General features: G+C 39.7%; 1 protein-coding gene across 4 annotated transcripts in view; it reads left to right on the top strand.

The window, feature by feature from the left end:
* ST7 (suppression of tumorigenicity 7) overlaps positions 1 to 25,432 on the top strand; it is a 308,904-nt gene that overhangs the window by 41,973 nt on the left and 241,499 nt on the right. Inside the window, exon 1 of one of the 4 annotated variants that reach the window (XM_081102063.1) lies at positions 8,303 to 8,706. The exons of 2 other annotated variants lie outside the window; for them this stretch is intronic. In XM_081102063.1, the coding sequence (XP_080958189.1) occupies positions 8,685 to 8,706 (22 nt within the window). In that variant the 5' untranslated portion in view covers positions 8,303 to 8,684. Of the gene's footprint in view, positions 1 to 8,302; positions 8,707 to 25,432 lie in introns of those variants that run through there. One more of the 4 variants, XM_081102064.1, reaches the window with a different exon arrangement.

Raw genomic sequence — 25,432 nt, forward strand, 5'->3', positions numbered from 1 at the left:
CATGCTGTTCTTTGCTAGTCTGAAAAACCGTGCGGGGACCCAGAGGAAAAGACATCGCCTTTATTACTTACACCTGGGGAGACCCTGCGGCAGCTGGGCAGGGGCTCACCCAGCAGAGGGGAGGAGGAGAATGTTGTGCTTGGAACAGCTTGCGTGCAGGACAAGGACAAACAGAGAGTCTGGTGAGACTTGCTGGCTGTCAAGGATGTGGGAAGATGCTGGGCTCGTGAAGCTCAGTGGTTGAGTGTTGCCCTAGAACCAGGAAGTCAGGGTTCAATTCCCACTCAGGGCACATGCCCCAGTTGAGGGCTTGATCCTGTGGTAGGGGGCGTGCAGGAAGGAGGCAGCCGATGAATGATTCTCTCTCATCATCTATCTCTCTTTCCCTCTCTGAAATCAATAAAATTATATTTAAAAAAAAAAACGATGAGGGAAGACAGCCGAGTATGTGCTGTCTGCCTTGTGGCTGCTGGCCAGGCAGACACCATTCAACTGACTGGGAGGGGGAAATCAAGCTATATCCTTGCATGACCCCACAGTGTCACATTTCGTTAATTATTGCAGTATTTCAAACTTTTTTATTACTATATTTGTTATGGTGATCTGTGATCAGTGATTTTTGATGTTACTATTGTGGAGGCTAAAAAAATGTAATGCTTTACCTCCTATCTTCTAAATTCTTCTAAGCTGAGTTAATAACAAATTAATAGATTAACAGGAGAAAATAAAAATTTTAATACATGTGCACGAGGAATTCACAAAAGCATGACAGTTCTAAAGATAGTGAAGTAACATTGGGTATATATGACATTTTGAACAAAGGAGAAAAGAGGGGACCAGGGTTCTAGATTTTAGAATTGAGAATGGGTGATATACGGGTATTTGAGGAAGAGTGGAACACACATGGTGGACAAATTCTTGCTAGACAACTCAGAAACAATGGAACACAGTAGGTATGTAGCTAACAGGGCCTACTGGAAGCCTCCTATTTACTACACGAACTTAATTTATATTATGTTAAGGTGAACATCCTAAGATTTCTTTCCTGGAGTGGGCCTTTCCACCTGAATCTCTTAGGCAGGAAGGGAGAGGGTCAAAGGTTCTTCCCGAGGCTTCTGTTTCTTAATAAATAGCTTAAAATCAATATCCCAAAATGCAGCTTTAGCGTGGCAAAACTTTGGCCCAATTCACTTTTGTAATTGTTTCTGGGCATCACAAACAAGTGTGTGTGCTCTGGCTGCTCCCTCAGCTTGCCGTTTCTTGTCTCTTTCTCTCTCCTCGAGCTTCCCTTTCCCCCTATTTCCTGAAATAAGGCTAAGTAGTAACCCCACATGTCCTCTAAGTGTTCAAGTGAAAGGAAGAATCACACCTCTCACTTCAAATAAAAGAAACACAAAAACTAGAAATGATTACGCTTACTGAGGAAGGTACTAGTATGTCAAAGGCCAAGAGAGGCCGAAATTTGGGTTTCTTGCACCAGTTAGCCAACTTGTAAATGCAAAGGAAGAGTTTTTAAAGGAAATGAAAGGTGTTACTCAACTGAACACATGAATACTAAGAAAGTGAAACAGCATATTGCTGACACAGAGATAGTTACAGTGTATAGAAGGTCAAACCAGCCACAGCATTCCCTTAAGCCGAAGCCTAATCCAGAGCAAGGCTAACTCTCCTCAATTCTATGAAGGCTGAGAGAGGTGAATAAGCTGAAGAAGAACAGTTTGAAACTAGTAGAGAGCTTGGTTTATGAGGTTTAAGCAAAGAAACCATCTCCATAACATGGAAGTACAAGGTGAAGCAGTAAGTGCTGATGTAGAAGCTATAGAAAGTTATCCGGAAGATCTAACTACTTAATAAAGGTAGCTAATTAAGATTACTAATGAAGATGGTTACACTCAATGACACACTTTCAGTGCAGGTGGAACAGCCTTCTATTGGAAGAAGATGCCATTTAGGACCCTCATAGGTGGCTTCAATGCTTCAAAGGACAGGCTGACTCTCTTGTTAGGTTATTTACTTTAAATTGAAGCCAGTGCTCATTTATCATCCCCAACATCCTAGGGCCCTTAAGAATTATGCTAAATCTATCTGTGCTCTATAAATGGAGCAGGAAAGCCTGATGACAGTACATCTGTTTAGAACATGGCTTACTGAATATTTGAAGCCCACTGTTAAGACCTGTTGCTCAGAGAAGAAGATTCTTTTCAAAATATTGCTGCCTCTTGACAATGCACTTGGTCATCCAAGAGCTTTATGGAGATACACTGTGAGATTTCATCATTCTAGATGCCATTAAGGACATTTGTGATACACGAGAAGAGGTACAAATATTAAGGTTAACAGGAGTTTGGAAGAAGTTGATTCCAACACTTATGGATGAATTTGAGGGGCCCAAGGCTTCAGTGGAGGAAGTAATTGCAGCTGTGGTGGAAATAGCAGGAGAACTAGAATTAGAAGTGGAGCCTGAAGATGTGACTGAATTGCTGGAATTTCACAATAAAATTTGAATGGATGAGAACTTGCTTCTGATGGATGAACAAAGAAAGTGGTTTCTTGAGATGGAATGTACTCCTGGTGAAGAGGCTGTGGCGATTGGTGAAGTGACAACAAAGGATTTAGAATATGACATGAAGTTAATCGGTAAAGCAGCGCAGGCCTTGAGAGCACTGGCTTCGGTGGTTAAAGAAGTTCTGCTGTGGGTAAATGCTATCGAACAGCATCGCGTGCACGAGGGACATTGTTGGTGACAGGAAGAGTCAGTCCATGAGGCAAACGGCACTGTTGTCTTATTTTAAGAAATTGCCACAGCCATCCCACCCTTCCACAATCAACACCCTCACCAGCCAGCAGCCGTCACTGCAGTGAGACCCTCCACCAGCAAAGGATTTCAACTTGCTAAAGGCTCAGCTGATGGTTAGCATTTTAAAGCAATAAAATGTTTTTAAATTAAGGCATGTACATTGTTTTTAGAGATAATGCTATTGCACACTTAATAGACTAGCAGTGCTTGGCAAACTCATTAGTCAACAGAGCCAAATATCAACAGTACAACGATTGAAATTTCTTTTGAGAGCCAAATTTTTTAAACTTAAACTATATAGGTAGGTATATTGTTATTAACTTAATTAGGGAACTCCTAAGGCTTAGGACAGTGATGGCGAACCTATGACACGCATGTCAGAGGTTACACGCGAACTCATTTTTTTGGTTGATTTTTCTTTGTTAAATGGCATTTAAATATATAAAATAAATATCAAAAATATAAATCTTCGTTTTACTATGGTTGCAAATATCAAAAATTTTCTATATGTGACACGGCACCAGAGTTAAGTTAGGGTTTTTCAAAGTGCTGACATGCCGAGCTCAAAAGGTTCGCCATCACTGGCTTAGGAAGAGCCACACTCAAGGGCCAAGAGCCGCATGTGGCTCGCAAGCCGCAGTTTGCCGACCACTGGACTAGAGTATAAGCATAACTTGTATATGCACTGGGAAACCAGAAAATTCATGTAACCCTCTTTATGGTGATAGTTAAGTTTCTGTAATGACAAAATTATACTCTTTCTAAAAGTTTGGACATCAACTCCTTTCAGGTTTGCAAACATTGAGTGCCAGGTTGAAGTGTAGATATATTGTGCACTAAGAGAAAGAAGAGGATTATTTTTTCCCTAGTTTTAAATTATTATAGGGATTAAATGGGGAGAAATAGCGATTCTTTTCTAAGACATTCCTATGGACGACTTTAGAAGAACAGGCTAAGGAGAGCAGAGCCATGGCTGTTGCTTAATGTCGCATGGCCGGAGGCTTCCCCAGAGCACTTTGCCTGCTGGGGGAGCTGTTTCGTTTCATGTCTGGTTGTTGTACTTTGGAAAACACCTGGTTCCCCACCTACTGCTTCATTATGGAGTATACAGGTAAAATTATAAAATATTTTTCAGCCTGTAGAATTTTTAAAAATATATCTTAAATTTATATTTAAAAATTTATTCCTGAGTATGTATGGATTTGTTGTATATAAATTGTGATAATTTAGGATAAGCACTTAAGGGAATTTCTCAGACATAACCTTGCTGTTCCTTCTATTTCAATTTGGGTTATACTCAAACAGACTTAAACTGCAACCCATAGTTAATCCATATTTCTTCCCTCTGGGCCAGAAGGTTTAGAGTACAAACATCTGAGTTCAGATTATGCCACATAGAGAATAAAATACATGCAATTCTACAGAGAGCTTGTGGTTTCTATAAAATGTTTTCGGCACTGTGGTGGTTATTTTGTGCATGTGAGTGGCTCAATCTTATTATTAGAATTAATGTAATGAAGTGAATTGGAGATTTCAGTTTTCATCCTAAATTTTCTGAGTGTTAATATGTTCATATTTTCCTGATGGATAACTAGCCTCTTTTAAAAACTGCAGAGTCTGTTCTCAATTTCTAGTTTCACTGGCTAGTAAATTGGTACAGGTTTAGGAATACAGTTAAGATTAGACTAACACAGGTGGTGGTTGCTGCATGAGTAAATGGGGATTCCCTTAGATTGGATGGGGAGAAGGTGGAATTGGAAGGTGAGGTACTGATTCGGAGGTAAGGACATGAGTCTGCACAAAAATGTGTACAACTAATTCAAAATTTTATTACCCTAAATAGGAACTTTTGGGTAATGGTGATATGGTTTTCTGACATACTGCTTTTGGAAGACTTTTTACCAGGGCAGAGACCCAAGTATAATGACAAAATCCTGGTGGATGAACCTTTGGCAAGGCAGCTAATTATGGTGTGCAAATCAAATTTTTATGAAATCAATTATTTATTTGGGAGGGAGGAGGGGAGGGGGGAGCATAATTAGACATAATTGATAATCCAAGGATCACTTTGGTTTTGGAATGTATTGTTTTTGGAGTGTCATAGGTGATACCAGATCAGTTTTATTCGTCCTTCATTGCATTTTCCTTAGACAACATTAAAATTTGTCTTCATTCTTCGAGCTCATGTCAGCTAACCAGAGGAAGGAATTGGAGCAAACTACATTTTTGGAATCTATGTTGAGAAGTATGGGTCTTAAGTGATAAAGGATCCCAAACCTCTAAAGTGGAAACCTCAGGCCTCCCAAGACTATAGAAACCTTAATAGGAGTCAGAGGTTGTAGTTTGTATCCAGTTCTATGGACAGGTGAGATATCTAATGTTTTTAATGTAGTTATAGTTATCAAAAAGGTAAGTGGATTTCTTGAAAAATATTGCAGCCTTTTACTTCTATTAGAAGTCTGTGCCAAGCCCAGCTGGCGTGGCTCAGTGGTTGAGCATCAACCTATGAACCAGGAGGTCAGTTTGATTCCCAGTCAGGGCATATGGCGGGTTGCAGGCTCAGTCCCCAGTGTGGGGCCTGTAGGAGGGAGCCTATCACCGATTCTCTCTCATCATTGATGTTTTTATCTCTCTCCCTCTTCCTTCCTACCTGAAATCAGTAAAAAAAAAAAAAAAAAAAAAAAAAAAAAAAATCTATCTATCTCTATCTATCATCTATCTATCTATCTATCTATCTATCTATCTATCTATCTATCTATGAAGTCTGTGCCAAGAAATAAATATAGGCACTCAGAAAAATGCACATGCCCTGGAGCCCTCCTGCGGTCCCTTCCTGGCTGGCCAACCTCCCATGTCCCTCCCTGGCCTGAAAGTGCACCGATGGGGTCCCTTGGCCTAGCCTGCGCACTCGCAATCTGGGACCCCTCTGGGGATGTCAGAGAGCCGGTTTCGGCCTGATCCCGCAGGCCAGGCCAAGGGAATCCACTGGTGCTCGACTTTGTTTACTGGGCCTCTAGTCCTATATAATAAAAGGCTAATATACAAATAGACTGAACAGCAGATGATCAGGCACTATGACATGCACTGACCACCAGGGGAAGACGCTCAATGCAGAAGCTGCCCCCTGGTGGTCAGTGCACTCCCACAGGGGGAGCGCTGGTCAGCCAGAAACCGGCTCATGGCTGGGGAGTGCAGTGGCCGTGGCGGCAGCCAGTGCTAAGGACCCCTCAGGGAATGTCTAACTGCTAGCATAGGCCTGCTCCCCACTCCTCATGGGGAACAGGCCTAAGCTGGCAGGTGGACATCCCCTGAGGGGTCCCAGACTGTGAGAGGGCCTAGGTCGGGTTGAGGGAACCCTCTCCCCCACCAAGAGCACAAATGTTGTGCACTGGGCCTCTAGTTATTGTATATAAACTGTGGCTTCTGGTGGAAAATCTCTGTTACACAGGGACAGTTTTCTCATTCTACTTTTCTTCCTGCCTTTCTGATGGCCACATCCATGTGTGACTTATTCATGTGCAGTATCTGATATGCAATTAAAATAGAGCTTATGTAAAATAATATTCTAGTTTCAATCCTTTGGAAGTATATTTGCCATTTCCCACTTCCTACAGGTATATTTTAACACCATTAATGATATTCTTTCCTGGCTGTTGACCTGACTAATTATTTTGGGAGGGATGCATTTTTCTTAATTCTTGCAACTTTTGGCATAGTCTTTTCTGTCATTTTTAGTTTTCTTTGGTGAGCTTTCTTAAGGATTTTTCTCTCCACATTTTCAATTGATTTCTACTTTTCTCTCATTTTAGTTGAATTCTTAAAATATAATTTTGGTAATTATGTATTAATTTCTTAAGAGGTATTATAAGCATATGCTTTGGAACCAGACTGCCTAGGTTTGTATCCTACCTTATCACTTACTACCTGAGTGTCCTTGGAAAATTATTTCACCATGTGTCAAGTGTGGGTAATAATGACATCTACCTCTAGGGTTATTATGGAGACTAAATAATTTAATAAATATTAAGTTATCAGAATAATATTTGCCACATAGTAAACATTCAATAAATGAGTTATTGTTAATTTCGACAACAAAATAAGTTGTTTTTTTTTTTTATCTTACATATATCATCATTGCATTTACTTATTTTCAGTAAGGTAAAGGTCAGATTACCTTGAATAAATTATGCTATTTACACACAATGGAATATTATACAACCATTAAAAGGATGAGACAGATCTATATATCCTGACCAGAAAAGCTATTAATGATACTTTAGATGGTAATTTTTAGTTCCACATTTATATCAGAATTTAATGTGTAAAAGCGGTATTATATAAAGATGTCTTTGTGTAAACATAAGAAAATCTTAGAAAAATAATATAACTTTGGATGAATGGATGGAGAAGAAATGAACACTTGAAGTTCCTACTTTATATGATTTTAAAAGTGTGGAATTACGGGAATACGTAAACAAACATACACTTTGTATTATTTCAACATTTTTAAAATAGTAAAATAAAATTTGTTTCTGTATTTGTGTTGGATAGACATGCTACTGAAAGTCTGTACACTTATAGCTTTAAAAAAACAGATTTCTAAGAGTAAAGGTAATGTAGGAAGACCTTTATTTGTCAAGTGAGTCAAGAGACAAAATATTAATACCTTCAATTGTTTCTTTGCATGGATAGGTTAAAAAGAAATATGTTTGTTGGTCATAAGTCCACTTGCACACAGGTGCACACAGGTGTGTGTACAATAGCCTTAAAATGACCGAGTTACTCTGGAAACTGACAGTAATTCTCATTAGGCGAAATGAAGAAAAATAAGGCAAAAGGAATAGGATAGGAGAAATACATGTACATGAGTATATTCCCAAAGCAGTGTTTTTCACATTTGAATAATAGTTGCAAAATAACTAATGGGGATGTAATCACTAACATGAGTACTCACTGTGTACCAAGCAGTGTTCTAAGCAGTTATACTGTTATTTTACTGTTACATTTGTGTATATTTATAAGTCCAGAATGTTTGTGCAATAGTATATATATTTTCACATTTTTTGTGTGACTGAGTATACACCCCTTGATCTATCAGAATGCCAACTTCCTAGAGAAAAAAACCAATGAGTTCTGTAGTTATTTTTAAAGGTAGATTATTTATTTTTTTCATTTCTGATTCTTATTTCCCTTGAAAAGTTCTGCTTGCTGCATAAAAACAAGAACCCCGATCTGCATGATTTTTTTGTGGTTAGTTGCTATAAAGCCAGCATTTAAATTTCTCTGAGTTCTCTTTTAGTGTCTGACATCACAGAATGAAGATCTTGTCAGGAGGGGAATAGATATGTGGCTCTTGGTCTTGTGCATTTTGTGACAAAGGAATTCCCCTTTGAATCGCCTGTTCCCCTGAAGGCACTGGAGCCTCTGGCTCAGCAGCGCAGTTGGTCTGTGCAGTGTCTCTGACGTCATCAGTGTATGCATAAGCCCTGCTATTGTCTTACTGCTACGGCAGAGCTGGGGATTGCAGTATCCTCTGTGGCTGCTCTCCCAGTCCTGCCTCTGCTGCTACCTAGTCCTGCCTCACCGCATCCCAGAAGAGCCACATTGGCCTGCCTTTCCCTGTTGGATTTCCAAAAGCAGCTCTTCGGTTTTGGTTTTTGGTGCTGTAGGAAACCTTGCTTTTCAGTCACACGGGAGAACACTGAAGCTTGTAAGAGGAGAATCTGGCAGCTGGACACAGCTTGGACTGCATTGTCTGTCTTCATGACCCCTGCTGTGTAGTCTCATCTCTTCACTCTCACACATACACTCTCCTCGATTTTTCTTCCTTCCTTCCCTCCACTCCCTTTCTTCTAATTTTTTTTTAAAGCAGCCTCTGGAGCCAGCCATGTTTGGCACTGAATCTTCATGTAAGTAAATGGATCCCACTTACTTGCTGTTTAGAAATCTGCTTGCTGTCATGGTTTCATTGGCTTGGAGTGTATATCACTTTGCCTTAGGTCATTAACAGTCTTTGTGTTTTTGCTCTAATTACAAAGGAATTGGTCTCAGGGAAGGGACTGTCCCTTAACTGGGTTATTCATTCTGAAGGCCGGGATGTCAATGTGGTCAAAACCAGGCCTTCAGGAGGGAGGGAGGACACAGGATCCAGGCAGCCTCCTTAGAATGTGTTAATTGATAGGATCTAGTCTGTCACTGATCTGTTGTTGTGGGTTCCGTAATGGTCCTTAAACCTTAATAGAGATAGTGGGAGGATCAGTGATGAAAGTGCTTATTAGGAAAGATAGAAGGACTTACATTTTTTTTTAATCTAAAAGGATAAAAATGTATCATTATAATCTTTTCCTTTGTATTTTTAAAAAGAATTTATTGACTTATTATTAAAAATATTTTAAAATAGTTTATTGATTTTTAAAGAGAGAGGAAGGGAGAGGGAGAGAGAGAAACATCAACGATGAGAGAGAATCATTGATCAGCTGCCTTCTCCATGCCTCCTACTGGGCTTGAGCCTGCAACCCTGGCATGTGCCCTGCTCGGGAATCAAACCGTGACCTCCTGGTTCATAGGTTGACGCTCAACCCCTAAGCCACACCAGCTGGGCGAAATATGCTTTATTTTTGAAGAAGAATTTTTAAATTTGCACAATGGCTTCATATCTGTTTTAAAACATATGCAATAAAATTGCTTTGGTGCAGAAGCAGGCCCTGCCTGGCTGGGCTGGACAGCACTTGTAGACAGCTAAAATTAGTTATTTATAAAATAATGACCAGTCTAAATAATTTAGGATTATTTAATGTTGGTTGTAGAATAATATAATTTGTCAGTGCAGTTGTACAGGGTCTGTAGACTATTTGGTTATATCAGTAAGCAAAGGTGACAGTTAAGAATTCTAAAGAGACTCAACCTGTTGGCTTAGAACATCAAATATTGGCAAAACACCAATCTTTGAGAGGAGTAGGGGGCTAGGGCAGAAATTTAAGAAACGCATTTCTTATGAATTTGTAATTTGACCTTTCTGATCGCAGGTGAGCAGGGTGACTATTTGTGCACTGCTTATGATTTTATAGAATACTAGTATTTCAAGAGAGCTAATACTCCTCAGTTCTTAACTGGCTTTTTTAAAGGGTTGATTATTTTTGCTGTTTCACATGGTAGCTTCCCATTTCTGAAATTACCACATTGCCTAATTAAGGTCAAGATACATTAACATTGAGATGCAATGTCTCATTCAGCATGTGCCACTATTATTTCCTAATCATTTAAAAGTAGTTTTTGAATTCACTTAATGGTACAGTTAGAATTATTGTGGGGGCTAAAAAATATATATAATACTTTTTCTCCCACCTTCTAAGTTCTTTCAGCTGGGCTAATAATGAATTAGCAGAGCCAGATTAATAGGAGAAAATAAAATTTTAATACATGCTCATGAGGAATTCATATAAGCATGAAAATCCCAGACAGTGAGTTAAAATTGGGTATATAAGACATTTTGGATAAAGGAAAAAAATTTGGAGTATGGGAACTTAGATTTCAAAAGTGAGAATGGGTGATTTACAGGTAATTGAGGAAGACCAGAACACACATGGCAGGTAATTTTTGGCTAGGCAACCCAGAAACCATGAGTCAGGGGTAATCTAGTAAACAGGCCCCTGTTTGATGCACTCCCATCCACTATGCTCCATTCAAATGAGGCTGCTAAGGAGAACATCCTAAGATTTCCTTCCTGGAGTAGGTCTTTCCCTCTGAATCTCTTAGGCAGGAAAGGGGGGAGGGTCAAATGTTCTTTTGTTCCTTAATAACCAGCTTAAAAATCAGTATGCCAAAAGGCTAAACTGTTGGTCCCCTTCATTGTCATCCCAGAAATAGAAACAGACTATTCAAAGGCAAAGACCTTCCAGTTTCATTTCAGTCATGAAATTTTGTTTATGTTGGAATCTAGGTATGGACAGAAATATCTACTAAAGGAAAATTTGTCTTATTTTTTGTGTAGCTGAAAATGGAAGCTGTGAAGGTCTTTGGATTTTTGGACTAGGGACTCTAGTCTGGCCAGGTTTACCAAGCAGACATAGCCTTTCTTGATTATCAAACCCGATCTTTTGATAATATCATAATGTGCTATGTGGAAAACTTCTGGTAGCTTTTGGTCTCCATAGCTACCAGATTATTAAAAAGACAGAATATTATTCAGAAGACAAGAATACTGTCATGTAAGTTTTTGGCTTTTTTTTTTTTTTAAGTTCTAATTAGTTCAGAAAGGATCTTCCGAACCATCTGGGATATTTTTACTTAATTTTTAGAATAAATACTTGTTAACTATATACCCTGCTGTGCTAGATCTTGGAAAGGTCAGTTTTTTCCCTAACAGTCTGATTAATGATTCTTACCCCTGATTTTGGTTGCAGTATTTTACTTGTATTTGATGCATTAACTTTTTAAATTGAGGTATGGGTTACATAAAATAAAATGCACAAGTCAAAGTGTGCAGCTCTGAATTTTCATCTGTGTTCACACTCATGGACCCCACCACTGCCCAGATAAAGCTACAGAACATTTCTGTCACTCCAGAAAGTTCACTTGTGGCAACCCTTCCCAGTCAACATTACTTACCAGCAACAGCTATTCACTCTTCTGACGTCTGTTGCCATAGACTCATGTGTAACTGGCTCTTTTAAATTTTCTTTCTGCTCTTTGCCTATAATAGAAGGAAATGCCAGTGACTTCATTTTCAAATACTGGATAGATTAAGTTGACTTTATGTTTCAGGCCTTGGAGGTCAGGAATTTGCAGTAGGTTGGGTATCACATTATAACATGTTCTATCTCACTGAAATAATAGTGCTTGATTTAAATACTAAAAAGTCCTTCCACCCAACTACCCCTGGCATACAAGGATCCTTAAAAATGACCAAAAATTTCTCTGAAAGAATAGACTCTTGTTCCTCAAAATGAAAGACTTATATAGTTAGGGCAACAGAATTAATAAATGCTCTGTTGGTTGAGTGTCATCCTGTTCACCGAAAGGTTGCTGGTTCAATTCCCAGTCAGGGCATATATCTGGGTTGTGGGTTCAATTCCTGGGCATGTACGGAAGGTAACCAATAAATATTTCTTTCTCACATCGATGTTTCTCTATTAGGTGATGATTAAAGTTAATAATAAAAATAAGTGTTCTGTCTGACATCATTTAAAATTTTTATTTATTGATTGATTTTTAGAGAAAGAGAGTAAAGGGAAAGGGAAAGAGCAAAACATTGATGGGAAAGCATAACATCCATCAGTTGCCTCCTGCACGCCCCCTAATGGGGCTTGAGTTTGAAACCCAGGCATGTGTTCTGACTGGGAATCGACCCAGCAATATTTTGGTGCACAGGATGATGCCTAACCAATTGAGCCACAATGGCCAGGGCTATCTGACATAGTTTTAGTGAATATCTTTTGATACCACTTTAGTGATACAGTGCTAGTCTCATTTTTTCCTGACTTAATGGATCTGAATCTCCCATATTTGTGTAGTTTGTCCACAGTCTATTTTGGCCCACTTTGAAATGAAAGTGTTCTGTGTTATGTGTAGATTAATCATTACAAAGCAGGAAGTGTGGCTTTTGTAATTCTCTTACCATCTTGATGTATTTCACAGAGTTTTTCCTTTACTGAAATTTCCCATGTCTAAAAATGGGAGTAGTATGTTTGCTTTTTATCTGATTTGAGGAAATGAAATTTTAGTTTCTGTGGTGAGAATAATTTACGTTTAAGAAGAAAGTACTATCTGTAAAGTTTTGTTGAGAAGAGAGTCATTAACATGCATATTTCAGATACTTAATTTGATTTAATGATATTTTATAATCAATAGACTAAATTACACAACAAATTAAAAGTTTAATTTCTTCTTAAAATGTTATAAACAGAGAAAAATTTAATCTTTCATGGAGTAATTAAAATAAACTGGTTTTGCCTTGCTGCCATCCTTCCTAATAAAGCCAGTTATTCTCCAAAGAGTAAATACTTCAAGTATAATGATCAGTTATTCAGTTAGCATTTATCCAGCTCAGTTCTCCTCTTTCTCCCCTCCCATGTTTAACTTTTTAGGGCTCAAGGGTGCCATTTAAGATGCGTTGTGGTGGGAATTGTGTCCTGGTCTGTCACAGTAATGTGTTTTCTAAAGCACCTGCTTTATTAGTTCAGTGAAGAGAGCAACACCTTATCTTTTGAATAACAGGGTGCCCCTGAGGAAAATAGTATCGTTTAATTCCTCCCCCAAGTATTTGTTAGGGTAGTAATAAATTTTGAAAAATATCTAATGCATCTGTGAAAGGGAAAAAAAAATCACCAAATTACTAGCAAAGTGCTAATTTTAATGACCTTAGTGGTGATGGGAACACATGTGTTAGGTTGTTAGTTCTGTTTCGCTCTGGTGTGGCTGACCCACTAGTCTTCTCTGCCATTTTCTGGATGCTCACATCACGTTGGTAGGGAGCCAGGTGCTGGAAAGGATTTGGGGTACATGCAGTGTCCGCATGTGATTTGTCTTTGATGGGCACCAAAAGGTCTGCTGTTGCTTTTTATTTTCATTATTGATGAATGGATTAAGTTGAAAACTGACAGCTTTTCAGTTTTAATACTGAGTGTGGTACCATCTTTCCAGGAACAACATGATTATCTCAAATTTTGACCCATTGTATAGGAGATAGTCAAATGAATATACTCGGGTAATATTAGATCACCAAGAAACTGAATAATTAAACAGGCATCTTTTTCATAGAGAAGCAAATGATTCACGCTCCCTTTCAGGGCCATTCTTGACAACCCATAATAAGGTTAAACTTGGTTCTATGGTGTTGATCGTGAATCAGTTGAGGTGTTCATTGTAACTACGGTCATTCAAAAATGGCTAATCACAACTGGACAATTTCTCAATATAAGTTCTACTTTTTATTAAATAATTGCATCAGTGACTGCTGTTTTTGCTTAGTATGTTTGACATATTAGTATTATATTTTGTGAGCTTAGTGGTGATGGGGATACATGTGTCAGGTTGTGTTAGTTTCATGTGAAACTAGGTAATTTAGGAATAGCAATTTTTTTTTTACAACTTTAATGTGGCTGTTAGTATTTAACTGTATTAGAAATTAAATGCGTTCATGTTACTTAAAGCAAAAATACAAATACAAGTATTAGAGGCCCGGTGCACGAAAATTTGTGCACTCCAGGGGGTCCCTCAGCCCGGCCTGCACCCTCTCGCAGTCCAGGAGCCCTTGGGGGATGTCCGACTGATGGCTTAGCCGTCAGACATCCTTAGCGCTGCCACAGAGGCGGGAGAGTCTCCTGCCACCACCGCTGCACTTGCTGGCCGTGAGCCCGGCTTCTGACTGAGCGGCGCTCACCCTGTGGGAGCACACTGACCACCACGGGGCAGCTGTTGCATTGAGTGTCTGCCCCTCGTGGTCAGTGCGTGTCATAGCAACCAGTCCTTCTGCTGTTTGGTCGATTTGCATATTAGCCTTTTATTTTATAGGATACACACAAAAGTCACAAAAATTTACATCTAAATCTGCACTCAGAGCACTGAATGTAAAAAAATATATATATTACATGACTTTAGATGAGTAGAATACTATAGATTACTAAAAGTCACAAACATGGAAAAATAATTATAGGTCATAGAGATTTATGTTGGGATGTGGTCATTCAGAAGCCTGAGAAGCTAAAGCGCATATAATGTTTTTGATTTGTATCACCTATTCTTTCCTCCTGTCAGTATAAGTTCTTATGTGAAATTTCCTTTTGGTTTTCTTGCCTACTAATAGTTGACACCATAATTTTTAGTATCAAGAGAATATTTTCAACTAAGTAAGATAGGAAATTAATTTTCTGCTGGATATTTGTATACTTATTTTGTTAGTCTAGAAATAGAATAATAATACCCAGTGGGTAATTTTAAATTTTCAAATTACTTATTTCACTTGAGTATTAGTTTTTCTAATTGTTAGTCAGTAATTTGTTCAGCAGAAATTACACATGAGTTTTCAGTAATCTGTTGTTTTCATTGTCACAATGGAGCAGATTCATATCCTGTATAAACTATGGGGAGTCTATGGGGAAAAATTACCATATATGGAAACTTTCCCCATAGAATCCCCATGGAGTTACACAGGATGTTAATAGGATTCATTGTTGTGGATTCTGAGTCAGAAAAGTCATTGATAATGTGTATTTTTAACATTAATAATAATCACTGCGTTAAATTATGTTCAAATATTATTAATCTTTTAATACTAGACCATATGGAATACAAGACTATGAAATGTATGGTTATTTTTTAAATTGTTTTTCAAAGAGCATTGATATCCTTTTTTTCAATAAGTATAAAGCATTCATTAACAAACTTATTAATCTGTTTTTAATTAGAAAACACACATGCTTTGAATTATTTACAAGTCCTGTAATGTAGTCACATTTGCTGTGCTAGAAAAATAAATTGTAATATTTTCTTCATAGAAATTTTACTTTCATTAATAATGGATTCAGATAATTATGAACTGAAAGACAAAGATACAGTTTAATACATGTAGAAATGACAGCATCCACATGCTAGATGTTGTGACTAATTGCAGAACTAGGGGGGACTCAGTTGCCTAAATTCAAATTATGGCTCTACCACATTCTACCAGGGTTTGGCCATCTACCATTTAAGATCTTCTGGCCCAAATAGTTGCTTATCCAGTGAACTCTTGGTGTTAGGGAAATCTGCCTTTTTGGGCCAACACATTTGCACCAGGAGGGAGCTTTTCAAGGGTCATCTGTGGAGAGTAGACCCAGCAGTGGGAAAGACAGGCTGAGAAAGGGAAACATTGCTTGGATCTTTGAAGGGATGCAGTAGGGAATCTGAAGGAAAGAGACTGCATGAAACTGGATGAAGTGAGTCAGGGTTGGCAAGTTCCCAGTGTATTTCTTATACTAGTTGCCTCTGTGGCAGGCATCACTAATTGGTCAGAGTACTCTTGTAGGATTGGCTTAAGCCACCAAAGGTAGAAATGTTTTCTACCTAAAACACTTTATCTGTGCAAGTGTTTTTCCACATTAGTGTGAATAATAGTCACATAAATAAATATTTAAATAAACTTGCAAACACTTACTGAATTAAGAAAAAAATTAGGAATCTTAAGTGTTTCAATGATAGCTGTTTAGATGTGAAATAAACACACTATTCTATATTACATTGTGGTTCTCAATAATATCAATGGGTTAATAATTCAAGACACCACTGATCTCTTTTGAATGAAATTAAAGACATATCTCCAGAGTGTAACAGAGTACAGAATATATACTAAACACTCATTTTTCTCAAATTTGAAACTGCTGTGGCTTAAGGTAGTATGATGCATGGACTTTATGGGAGATTAATATTGAGTTCAATTAAATTTTCCAGGCACTTTTCAGTGAATAACTATAACCTGACACCCTTTGGAGCAGGAGCTGGTGACACAAACACAATTGCATGTGGATTTTTATTACCAAGTCCAAATGTGTTAGAGTTAAACTGCTATAAACTGATACTTTGCTACATACTGATAAGTTGGCTATGTTTCATCTAAGTTCATCATTTCCTAAGATTATTAAGTAAAAATAATGAGGTATTTTAATCACCAGTTTATTTATAGCATAAAAAGTGAGAATTGTTTTTTCACTTATCTTTTAGGAATTGGAAAAATTATTTTCCATTGCTCTGTGAGAATTTCTGAGTGTTAAGATTTAGGTTTATGAGCCTATTTTGGTGCAGAGTGAGCCTGATTGGAATGCATATAGATTAGAAAATCACAGTGATTCCATTAGAGCAGTGGTCAACAAACTCATTAGTCAACAGAGCCAAATATCACAGTACTTCTTCAAAATAGACTCGCCCAGGCCGAAAACCGACTTCTGCGCATGGGCCATGAAGTTTCAATCTCACTGTACGTGCGGGCCCGCACGTGGTATTTTGTGGAAGAGCCACACTCAAGGGGCCAAAGAGCTGCATGTGGCTCGTGAGCCTCAGTTTGTCGACCACTGCATTAGAGTATTATTTATCACTTCTTTCATAATTGGCTGCTTCTAGAATACCTAGGTTAGCAGGAGGCTTTGGTAGGGTTGGTTTGGTGATATGCATGGATAGTCCAATCCTGGGCTTGACTCAGAAGTTTATATTTTGTATCTGAAACATTCTTAGATTAATTTTAGTATAATGGTGTTTTAGTTATCTGTTGCTATATAACTATCCACCCCAAAACATAGAGGTTTAAGTAAGTGTTTATTATTACTATACTAGAAGCCCAATGCATGAAATTTGTGCACAGGTGGGGTTCCTAGGCCTGGCCGGTGATCAGGGCTGATCAAGTTCCCTGCCTCACCACCTTCCCGCCTCCTCCTTCCCTCACCACGGTGGCGGCACATGCTTCCCTGCCTCTCCGCCTCTCCGCCTCCGTCTCTTCCTTCCCTCACCGCCCACGTACCACCACTGCATGGTTCCCTGCCTCCCTGCCTCCGCCCATCCTCCTTCCCTCGCAGCCCACGTCTGCTGCCACCCATCCCTGGTTCCCTGTCCCAGCCCAGGGCCCGGCCCCAATCGGGTGATCAGGACCTGCCAGCCAGGGGGAGGGACGGGGAGGAGGGACCATGGGAGGGTTCCAGGGCATGTCTGGCCTGTCTCGCTCAGACCCGATGGGCTGGACCCCAGCAGCAAGCTAACCTACTGGTCAGAGTGTCTTTCCCCTACTGGTCAGTGCATGTCATAGAGACTGGTCGACCAGTTGACTGTCTGCCCTCTGGTGGTCAGTGCATGTCATAGTGAGCAGTTGAACGGCCTTAGCATATCATTAGCATATTACGCTTTGATTGGTTGAACGGCCAATTGGACAACTGGACATTTAGCATATTAGGTTTTTATTATATACTAGAGGCCCGGTGCACAAAAATTTGTGCACTCGGGGGGGGGGCGGGGGGAGGGTGTCCCTCAGCCTGGCCTGTGCCTAGTCACAGTCCAGGACCCCTTGGGGGATGTCCACCTGTTGACTTAGGCCCACTCCCAGGGGGATCAGGCCTCAGCTTGCAGTCAGACATCCTTCTGGCAGCCAAGGAGCCCTCGGGGGATGTCCAACTAAAGGCTTAGGCCCCCAATGGATCAGGTCTAAACCATTAGTTGGATATTCTTAGTGCTGCCACGGAGGTGGGAGAGGCTCCTCCCACCACCACTGCACTGGCCAACTATGAGCCAGCTTCTGGCTGAGTGGCACTCCCCATATGAGTCTTCTGGGTCCTGCCCTGCCTTGCCTTTTTTTTTCTTTCTAAGACATTTCACTTTATTTAAAAGAAGCCAATATACCGGATATAAAGGGTATGATATTTACAACAGTACAGTAAACAGGTTGGTTTCCCGGTAGGATCAGTAGTCTTTCAGTAAGTATAAACCCCCCTTCCCCTTGATGCTCGACCCAGCTGGCAGACAAACAGCAACAGTGGGGTGGGATGGGACTGCAGGATAGAAAGTCTCCCTGAAGGGATTAAAAATCCCGTAGATGCTAAAAAGTCCATGAAGGGGTCTTGGGGGTGAGGGGTACCTCTGCCTCATTCCTTTGAGGGCTTGGCAGCAGGAATGTTGAGGGATTTGCCCCAAACTAACACACAGCCCACCCTGAGCCTGTAAATCTTCCACCCATGGACTATTCCCTTCCCGAGAGAATCAGCCCTAATCCCTCAGCCAGGGCCTGGAGGAGCAGCCCAGGCCGTGGGCACAGCCAGGACTGTGGACATTTCATGGCCTTTCCACTCCCACTCCAGCTGCCTAACAACTCTGCACTGCTCCCCTCGCCCACCTCCCCCGTCACCCCATTAGGACACCGTGCACAGGAGGGGACACTGGTTTTCCCATGCCCATTGGGAACTGGCTGTTTCTGTTTTCTGGAGTAAAAAGGTTCCTGTGGGTCGGGTAAGCTCTCTGCTTGGCAAGAAGTTCTGAAACAGAGCCACTGACCACACCCACCTCCTCTGGGCATGGAGCAGCTTGGGCCCTCGGAGCTCATCGCTCCAGCAGAACTGAAGGGAAGGCCATGTATACCCTTCTGTCCCTCACCCTTCACATGCCCAGAACCATCAGTGTCACACTTCCTAATTCCTATCACTGTATTTCATTAGTTCCATACTGTTTTACTAATCCTGAATCTAAACAGATTGTTTCAAAGAGATCATTCTATTTTTAAAGTATTTAGTGATGTACCTGTGAGCTTTGCATGGACGAACTAAGCACATGACCCTTTCTTGTATATCAGAACCTGCACACACATGTAAAAAGAGGACCCGTTTTTGCCAGATGTGAAACCACTGTTTATTTGTAATAAATAATTACACAATCTAAAAAAAAAAGACCTGGCTTCCGCGTGTTCTGGGTCCCTCCCTGCCTTGAGGGGTCACCGATCACCACCGGGGTGGGGGGCAGGGAAGAGGCAGACACTGGTGGCCTCTTCTCTGCCCCGCCCAGCTTCTCTGATCACCAGCTGGGGGGCGGGCCTTTGCCCGGGTTCTTGGACCCAGGGCGGGGAGCAGGGTAAAGTGCCTTTACCCTGCCACCCGGCTCTTGCCTGCCACCTGGGTTTCCGATCACTGTTCTTCCATCCTTCCCCTTTCGCCTCCCATCATTGAGCCTACGTATGCAAATTAGCCGCCATCTTTGTTGACGGTTAATTTCCATATCGCCCCGATTAGCCAGTGGGCAGGGTAGTGAAGTTACGGTTAATTACCATGTTTGTCTATTAGATAGGACTAGAGGCCCAGTGTACAAAATTCGTGCACTCGGCGGGAGGAGGGGTCCCTCAGCCCCGCCTGCACCCTCTTGCAGCCTGGGAGCCCTCGGGGGATGTCCCCTGCGGGGAGTGGGCCTAAGCTGACAGTTGGACATCTTTAGCACTGCCACAGAGGCAGGAGAGGCTCCCCCACACCGCCGTTGTGCTTGCCAACTGTGAGCCCGGCTTCTGGCTGAGCGGCGCTCCCCCTGTGGGAACGCATTGACCACCAGGGGGCAGCTCCTGCGTTGAGCATCTGCCCCCTGGTGGTCAGTGCGCATCATAGCAACCAGTCATTCTGCCGTTTGGTCTATTTGCATATTAGCCTTTTATTATATAGGAGGATTTCCCGGTTCTGTGGGTTGACTGGACCCACTGGTGGTTCTCACGTAGGGATTTCAATGCAGTTGCAGTCAGATTTTGTTGTGGCTTCGGTCATCCAGAAGCCACCTGAGCTGGAGGTCCAGGATAACTCTCTCACAGGGATATTAGTTGAGGTTGACTATTGGGACTCAGCTCAGGTTGTGGGCAGGAATGCCTGTATTTGGCTGCTCTATGAGGTTCAAGCTTCTGACAGCATGGTGCTTGATTCTCAGAAGAGGCATCCCACTGATCATTACAAGAGTCCTAGGAGAAAGCTGCAAGGTTTCTTATGACCTAGTCTTGGAAGTCTCAGAAGTCACTGCCACCATGTTATAAAGGCCAAGCTAGTTCCTAAGCTGATTCCGGATTCAAAGGGAAGAGAATTAGGTGCCTTTTGATGAGGGAGTAGTAAGGCTACATTGCAGAACAAGTAGGATAGAAAATATTGTAGTGGCCATTTAAAAATTGCAGTTTGCTCTAAGCGGTTTCCAAATTCTATTTCATGAAGTTGGTGTTGTATGTATTCTCTAGATCTGGGGTCTGTAAACTTTTTCTGTAAAGGGCCAGATGGTGAATATTTTAGACTTGTGGACCATACAGTTATTTTTATAACTACTCAACTCTGCTATTATAGCACAAAGCAGCCAAAGACAAATGAGTGTGGCTGTGTTCCAATAAAACTTTATGGACACAGAGAAACTTGAATTTTATATAATTTTCACATACCAAAAATATTCTTTTTTCCAACCATTTGAAAATGTGAAAAAAAAATCTTAGCTCAAGGATCATACAAAACCAGGTGGTAGGTAGGCTTTTTGGCCCATGGGCCTTAGTTTGCTGATGTTTGCTCTTAATAGTTGATTTCAATTTCATTTTTAATTACTAAGAAACTAAAACAAAGAACAGCCGATACATTCACATTAAAGGTAACTATTTTGATATATTTAGTACTACTGATACATGCACTTACGTCCTCATTAGTTGACTTTATTATTAAATGTTATAAATTTGAACTTCTAAATATATGTCTATATATTGGGCTGCTATGTAATATTTTGTTGGAAACTTGTAAGAATTTTTATGAGTTTATTTGAACCAAACTGATGACAATTGCTGGGAAGCAAAATCTCAACGGATTGAGAAAATGCTCTGGAAACTGGCAGTTTTACTACTTACTTTATACATTAGAATCAAAGGGCAAGACAGAAGGAAATTACATGAAATTTATTGGTGATAGATTAGGGAGCTAGGAGAAAGCAAAGGGGGATAATGGGTGGTGGGGGGAGGGGATGATCTCTGGGATTGGATAAAAACTAAAACTGATAGCCTGGCTGGTGTGGCTCAGAGGTTGAGCATCACCACCCGGGTTGTAGGCTTGATCCTGAGTAGGGGGTGTGTGTGCAGGAGGCAGCTGACAAATGGTGTTTCTCTCATCAATGTTTCTATCTCTAAAAATCAATAAAAAAATAAAAATAAATAAAACTGATAGACATCTTTTATATTTGTGCGTATAAGGATAGTTAACAGTCAATAATTAACATAACAATAACAATGAGAGGATTTGTGGTCTCCATTCTGTGCCATTCCAAAGGTGTGTTATATTAGATGCAAAACAATAGGCTCAATGAAGATTGACCTTTGTTAGGGAAGATTCTAGCCTAGGACCTGACTGCCAGCCATGAACTAATTTTAGTTAGAAAGTTTTAATTTCAGACCATCCTATGTGGTTACTTTTGGTCTCTGAGTTTGTAAGGCCCTGCCATTCAGGCCTCCCCTGAACTTGTCAGGTTTATTATGTAGCACTTTTTTGTCCACATAAGAAAATTAAAATCCTAGAACATCAGATGAAGGCTTTAATTCTAGTCTGTTCTCAGAATAACAGTAGGTGACAAAAGTAAAACAGGATTGGAGACCTGTTTGATTCTGTTTCACAAGTATTTATTGAATGCGGAGGAGAAGCATGTGATAAGAGAGAGATAAGAGAGGAAAACATTCAAGAAATTTAAAGTTCACTGGATTTGGGATTGTGGCAGTGATAGAGGAAGAACAGAAGGGGTAATAATATTAAAACTATATGTTTTTATTCAGTTAAAGCAGTATAGATAAGATTATCTTTGACACCAGTGCCCATGATTCAAAGAAAAAATGTGCTTTCATTGTAATTGGTTGTATAATACGCAATTATGACAAGAAAAACCATTTTTCTTTTTAAAAAATTTTATTAAAGGACAATTTAGGTATGATAAATATATCCATTTGAAAGATATAGTTTCATGAATTTTGGCAAATGTATGCATGTGTATAACCATCATTATCATTACACTCAATAGAACATTTCCATCATCCCAAAAAAGTTTTCTTATGCCATTTTGCAGTCATGCAAGATGTCTAGAGACATCTCCATGTCTCTAGAATTTTATGTAAATGGGATTGTTGCCGGAGAAATTAGTGGGTTCAATTTCCACAACACTAGTGGGAGTGGGGTGGCTCTTGCAATATCTTCAGAAAAAGAATTTCCTAAGACTCACATGGGAGAATGAATGGGTTTTATCAGTGTGGAAATATATTTCTCAGATTTTGAAGTCCCATGCCTGTTACCCAGTCCTGGAAAAGGTACAGCTGGGAGACCAGCAGAGCCAAAAGCAGGGCCAGTGTCCAGAGTCTTCATCCCATGGTGGAGCTGAGTCCAGGGTAGCATCAGGCTCAGTTCAGTCCATCAATCCATTGTGTGGGTACCGGGGAGCACACCCCCTGCAACAGGAGTCAGGCGCAAGCAGCCAGAGCGCGCTGAGTGCTCCTTTGTCCAGGAGTTTAAATATTCAAGTTTCGTGTCCTTGGAGTAGCCATGCCCATTGCGGCCACTGACTTGTTCCCAGGTGTGACTGACAGATAGGCACCTTCCCACGGCACCCAGACCTTACTGGGCACGCGTCCATTGTCCAGTCCCTTCCCCCAGCCATCTGCTGAATAGACCTGGAGAATGTTAACTGCAGTTTCCTGGCAAAGCTGTATAAATGGCATGCCTGTATTATCTATTCTTCCCTTAACTCCTTTCCTGTTAAGTAATAACCCAAGTTATTATAATAGTATCAGGATCATACAATGTATACTACTTTTGTGTATGATTTCTTTTGTTCGGCATGTTTTTAGCCATGTTGTGGTGGCTGTTGGTAGTTCAGTTCTTTTTATTACTGAGTAGTAGAAATACCATAATTGATGTTATTTGCCCATTTAGGTTGCGTTGTTCCCTATTTTCAGTTTAAAGCTGCTATATTTATTTACGTATAATTCTCTGTATGGACATATGTTTTCACTTCTCTTGGTTAAAGACCTAGAAATGCAATTTTTGAGAAACTAACTGCCAAACTGTTTTCCAAAATGGTTAAACTTTTTTATATTCCCATCAGCAATATATGGGAGTCAATAGTTTTATATCCCTGGCAACACTTGGTATTGTCAGTCTTTTTAACTTTAGATAATTTAGTGGTTATGTATTTGTATATTATGATTTTAACTTGTATTTTCCTTATTCCAAAGATGTTGAAGATGTACACTATAATTGAAAATAAAAGGGATGAATAACAGTATAAGGGTTAAGGCAGATGGACTGCCATAGATGCACTTTCTTACTGTCAACATTTGAATCCAAAGAACATCATACTCACATTTTTTGAGCTTTTTAGATATTTGAGCTTCCAATATTTATTTATTTTGTATTCTTACAGATTATAATTTTCAAAATACAATTACACCATGCCCTAAAAAATAAAAAAAGATGTTGAACATCTTTTCATGCGCTCTTAGTCATCAGTATATCTTCATTGATGAAGTGTCTGTTAAGATACTTTGCCCATTTTAAAAATTGGATGGTTTGTCTCATTATTGAATTTTGAGAGTTCTTTATATATTTTGATATGTCCTTTCTTAGGTATCTCTATTGACAATATTTTCTTACGGTTTGTAGCTTTTCATTTTCTTTATGATGTTGAATGTTGAATTGTTTTTCAATTTCTTGTGTCCTATGTAAAAAATTTTTGCCTACCCTAAGGTCACAAAATTTTTTCCCTTATATTTTCTTTCAAATGTTTTTTGTCCATTTTATTAAAATGTTAATTTATTTCTAATTTATCTTTATTGTTGAAAGTATTACAGATGTCCATCTCTCCCCCCCCCCCCCCCAGTACCCTCCTCCTCCTCATTCCTGTTCCTCCTCCAGGCCTTCACTGCACCATTGTCTGTGTCCACGTGTAATGCATATCCTATATAATAAAGAGCTAATATGCTAATTTGTGTAAATTCTGGATGGCAGAACGACCTTCCAGAAAGACCTTCTAGAATGACCTTCTGGAACGACCAGTGGGTGGGGGGCAGGGCTGTGAGGCAGGCGGGGCCACGAGGGCCTACTCTTGCATGAATTTCGTGCATCGGGCCTCTAGTATGCATATAAGTCCTTTGGTTAATCTCTCCCCCTCTCCTAATCAATAGCTCTGGTAGGTATTGATTGATATCTGATGACATTTTTATTTCTCAAGGCTAGGTTGAGAGCTATTTTTAAAACACAAACTATTTCAAACCTTTTTGTATACATCTAAAATAATCTATTGTTTCCTTAACACACCAGAGTTCATTTTCATTGTAGAAATCTTGAATAATACAAATAATGGAAAAAGGGAGGGAGAAGAAGTCGAAGTTTCTGTGCTTTGGAGCCAGACAGATTTGGGATTAAATGTTGGTTCTGCTTTTTATTGGGCAAATGATCTTTGGTAATTTTGTAATCTTTCAATTGAGGACAAAGGGTTGATGAGATAGTATATGTAAATGGCTTAAAACAGTGCTCCACATACAGTAAATGTTGAATATGTAGTTATACAAGTATAAATGTATTTTGAGCACTTGTAGGACAGACAGTGTACTGGAAGATTTACACCATACAAAGAAGTATGTGTTTTTGTGTGTGTGTGTGTGTGTGTGTGTGTGTTTATACAAAATCTAGTGATCATCTCCAGCTCTTTCTTTAGAGTGCCCTACTCAATAAATGGGAGGTTTTATGATTATTAATAAATCCCAAATCCTCCCACCTGGTGATAACTTTTCTTAATGATTCTTAACATAAAATACTCTTTGAGTGATATGTAATTTGTAGATAATACTTTACAATTTGATTTCTTAAAATTTAGCAATATTTCATAAATATTTTGCCACAATTCTGAATTTAACAGCCACAGAGTATTATGTTGTAGGTTGAAACATATTTAACTAATCCTTTACTAATGTCCCCCCCCCCATTTTTTTTTTCCTATAAATAGATGTGATAAATATTCTTGTGGTTTTCTTTGTACACTGCCATGCTTTTATCCTTAGAATAAATTTCTAGAAATAGATTTGGAGAAGGCATGCAAATAATCTGAAATACTTGGTTTGTATTGGCAGATTACCCTGAGAAGTTGTACTTCTTTGGTATATAT

The sequence above is a fragment of the Myotis nattereri genome, assembly GCF_964212035.1.
Source record: "Myotis nattereri genome assembly, chromosome: 11".
In the NCBI taxonomy this organism is placed as follows: Eukaryota; Metazoa; Chordata; class Mammalia; order Chiroptera; family Vespertilionidae; genus Myotis; species Myotis nattereri.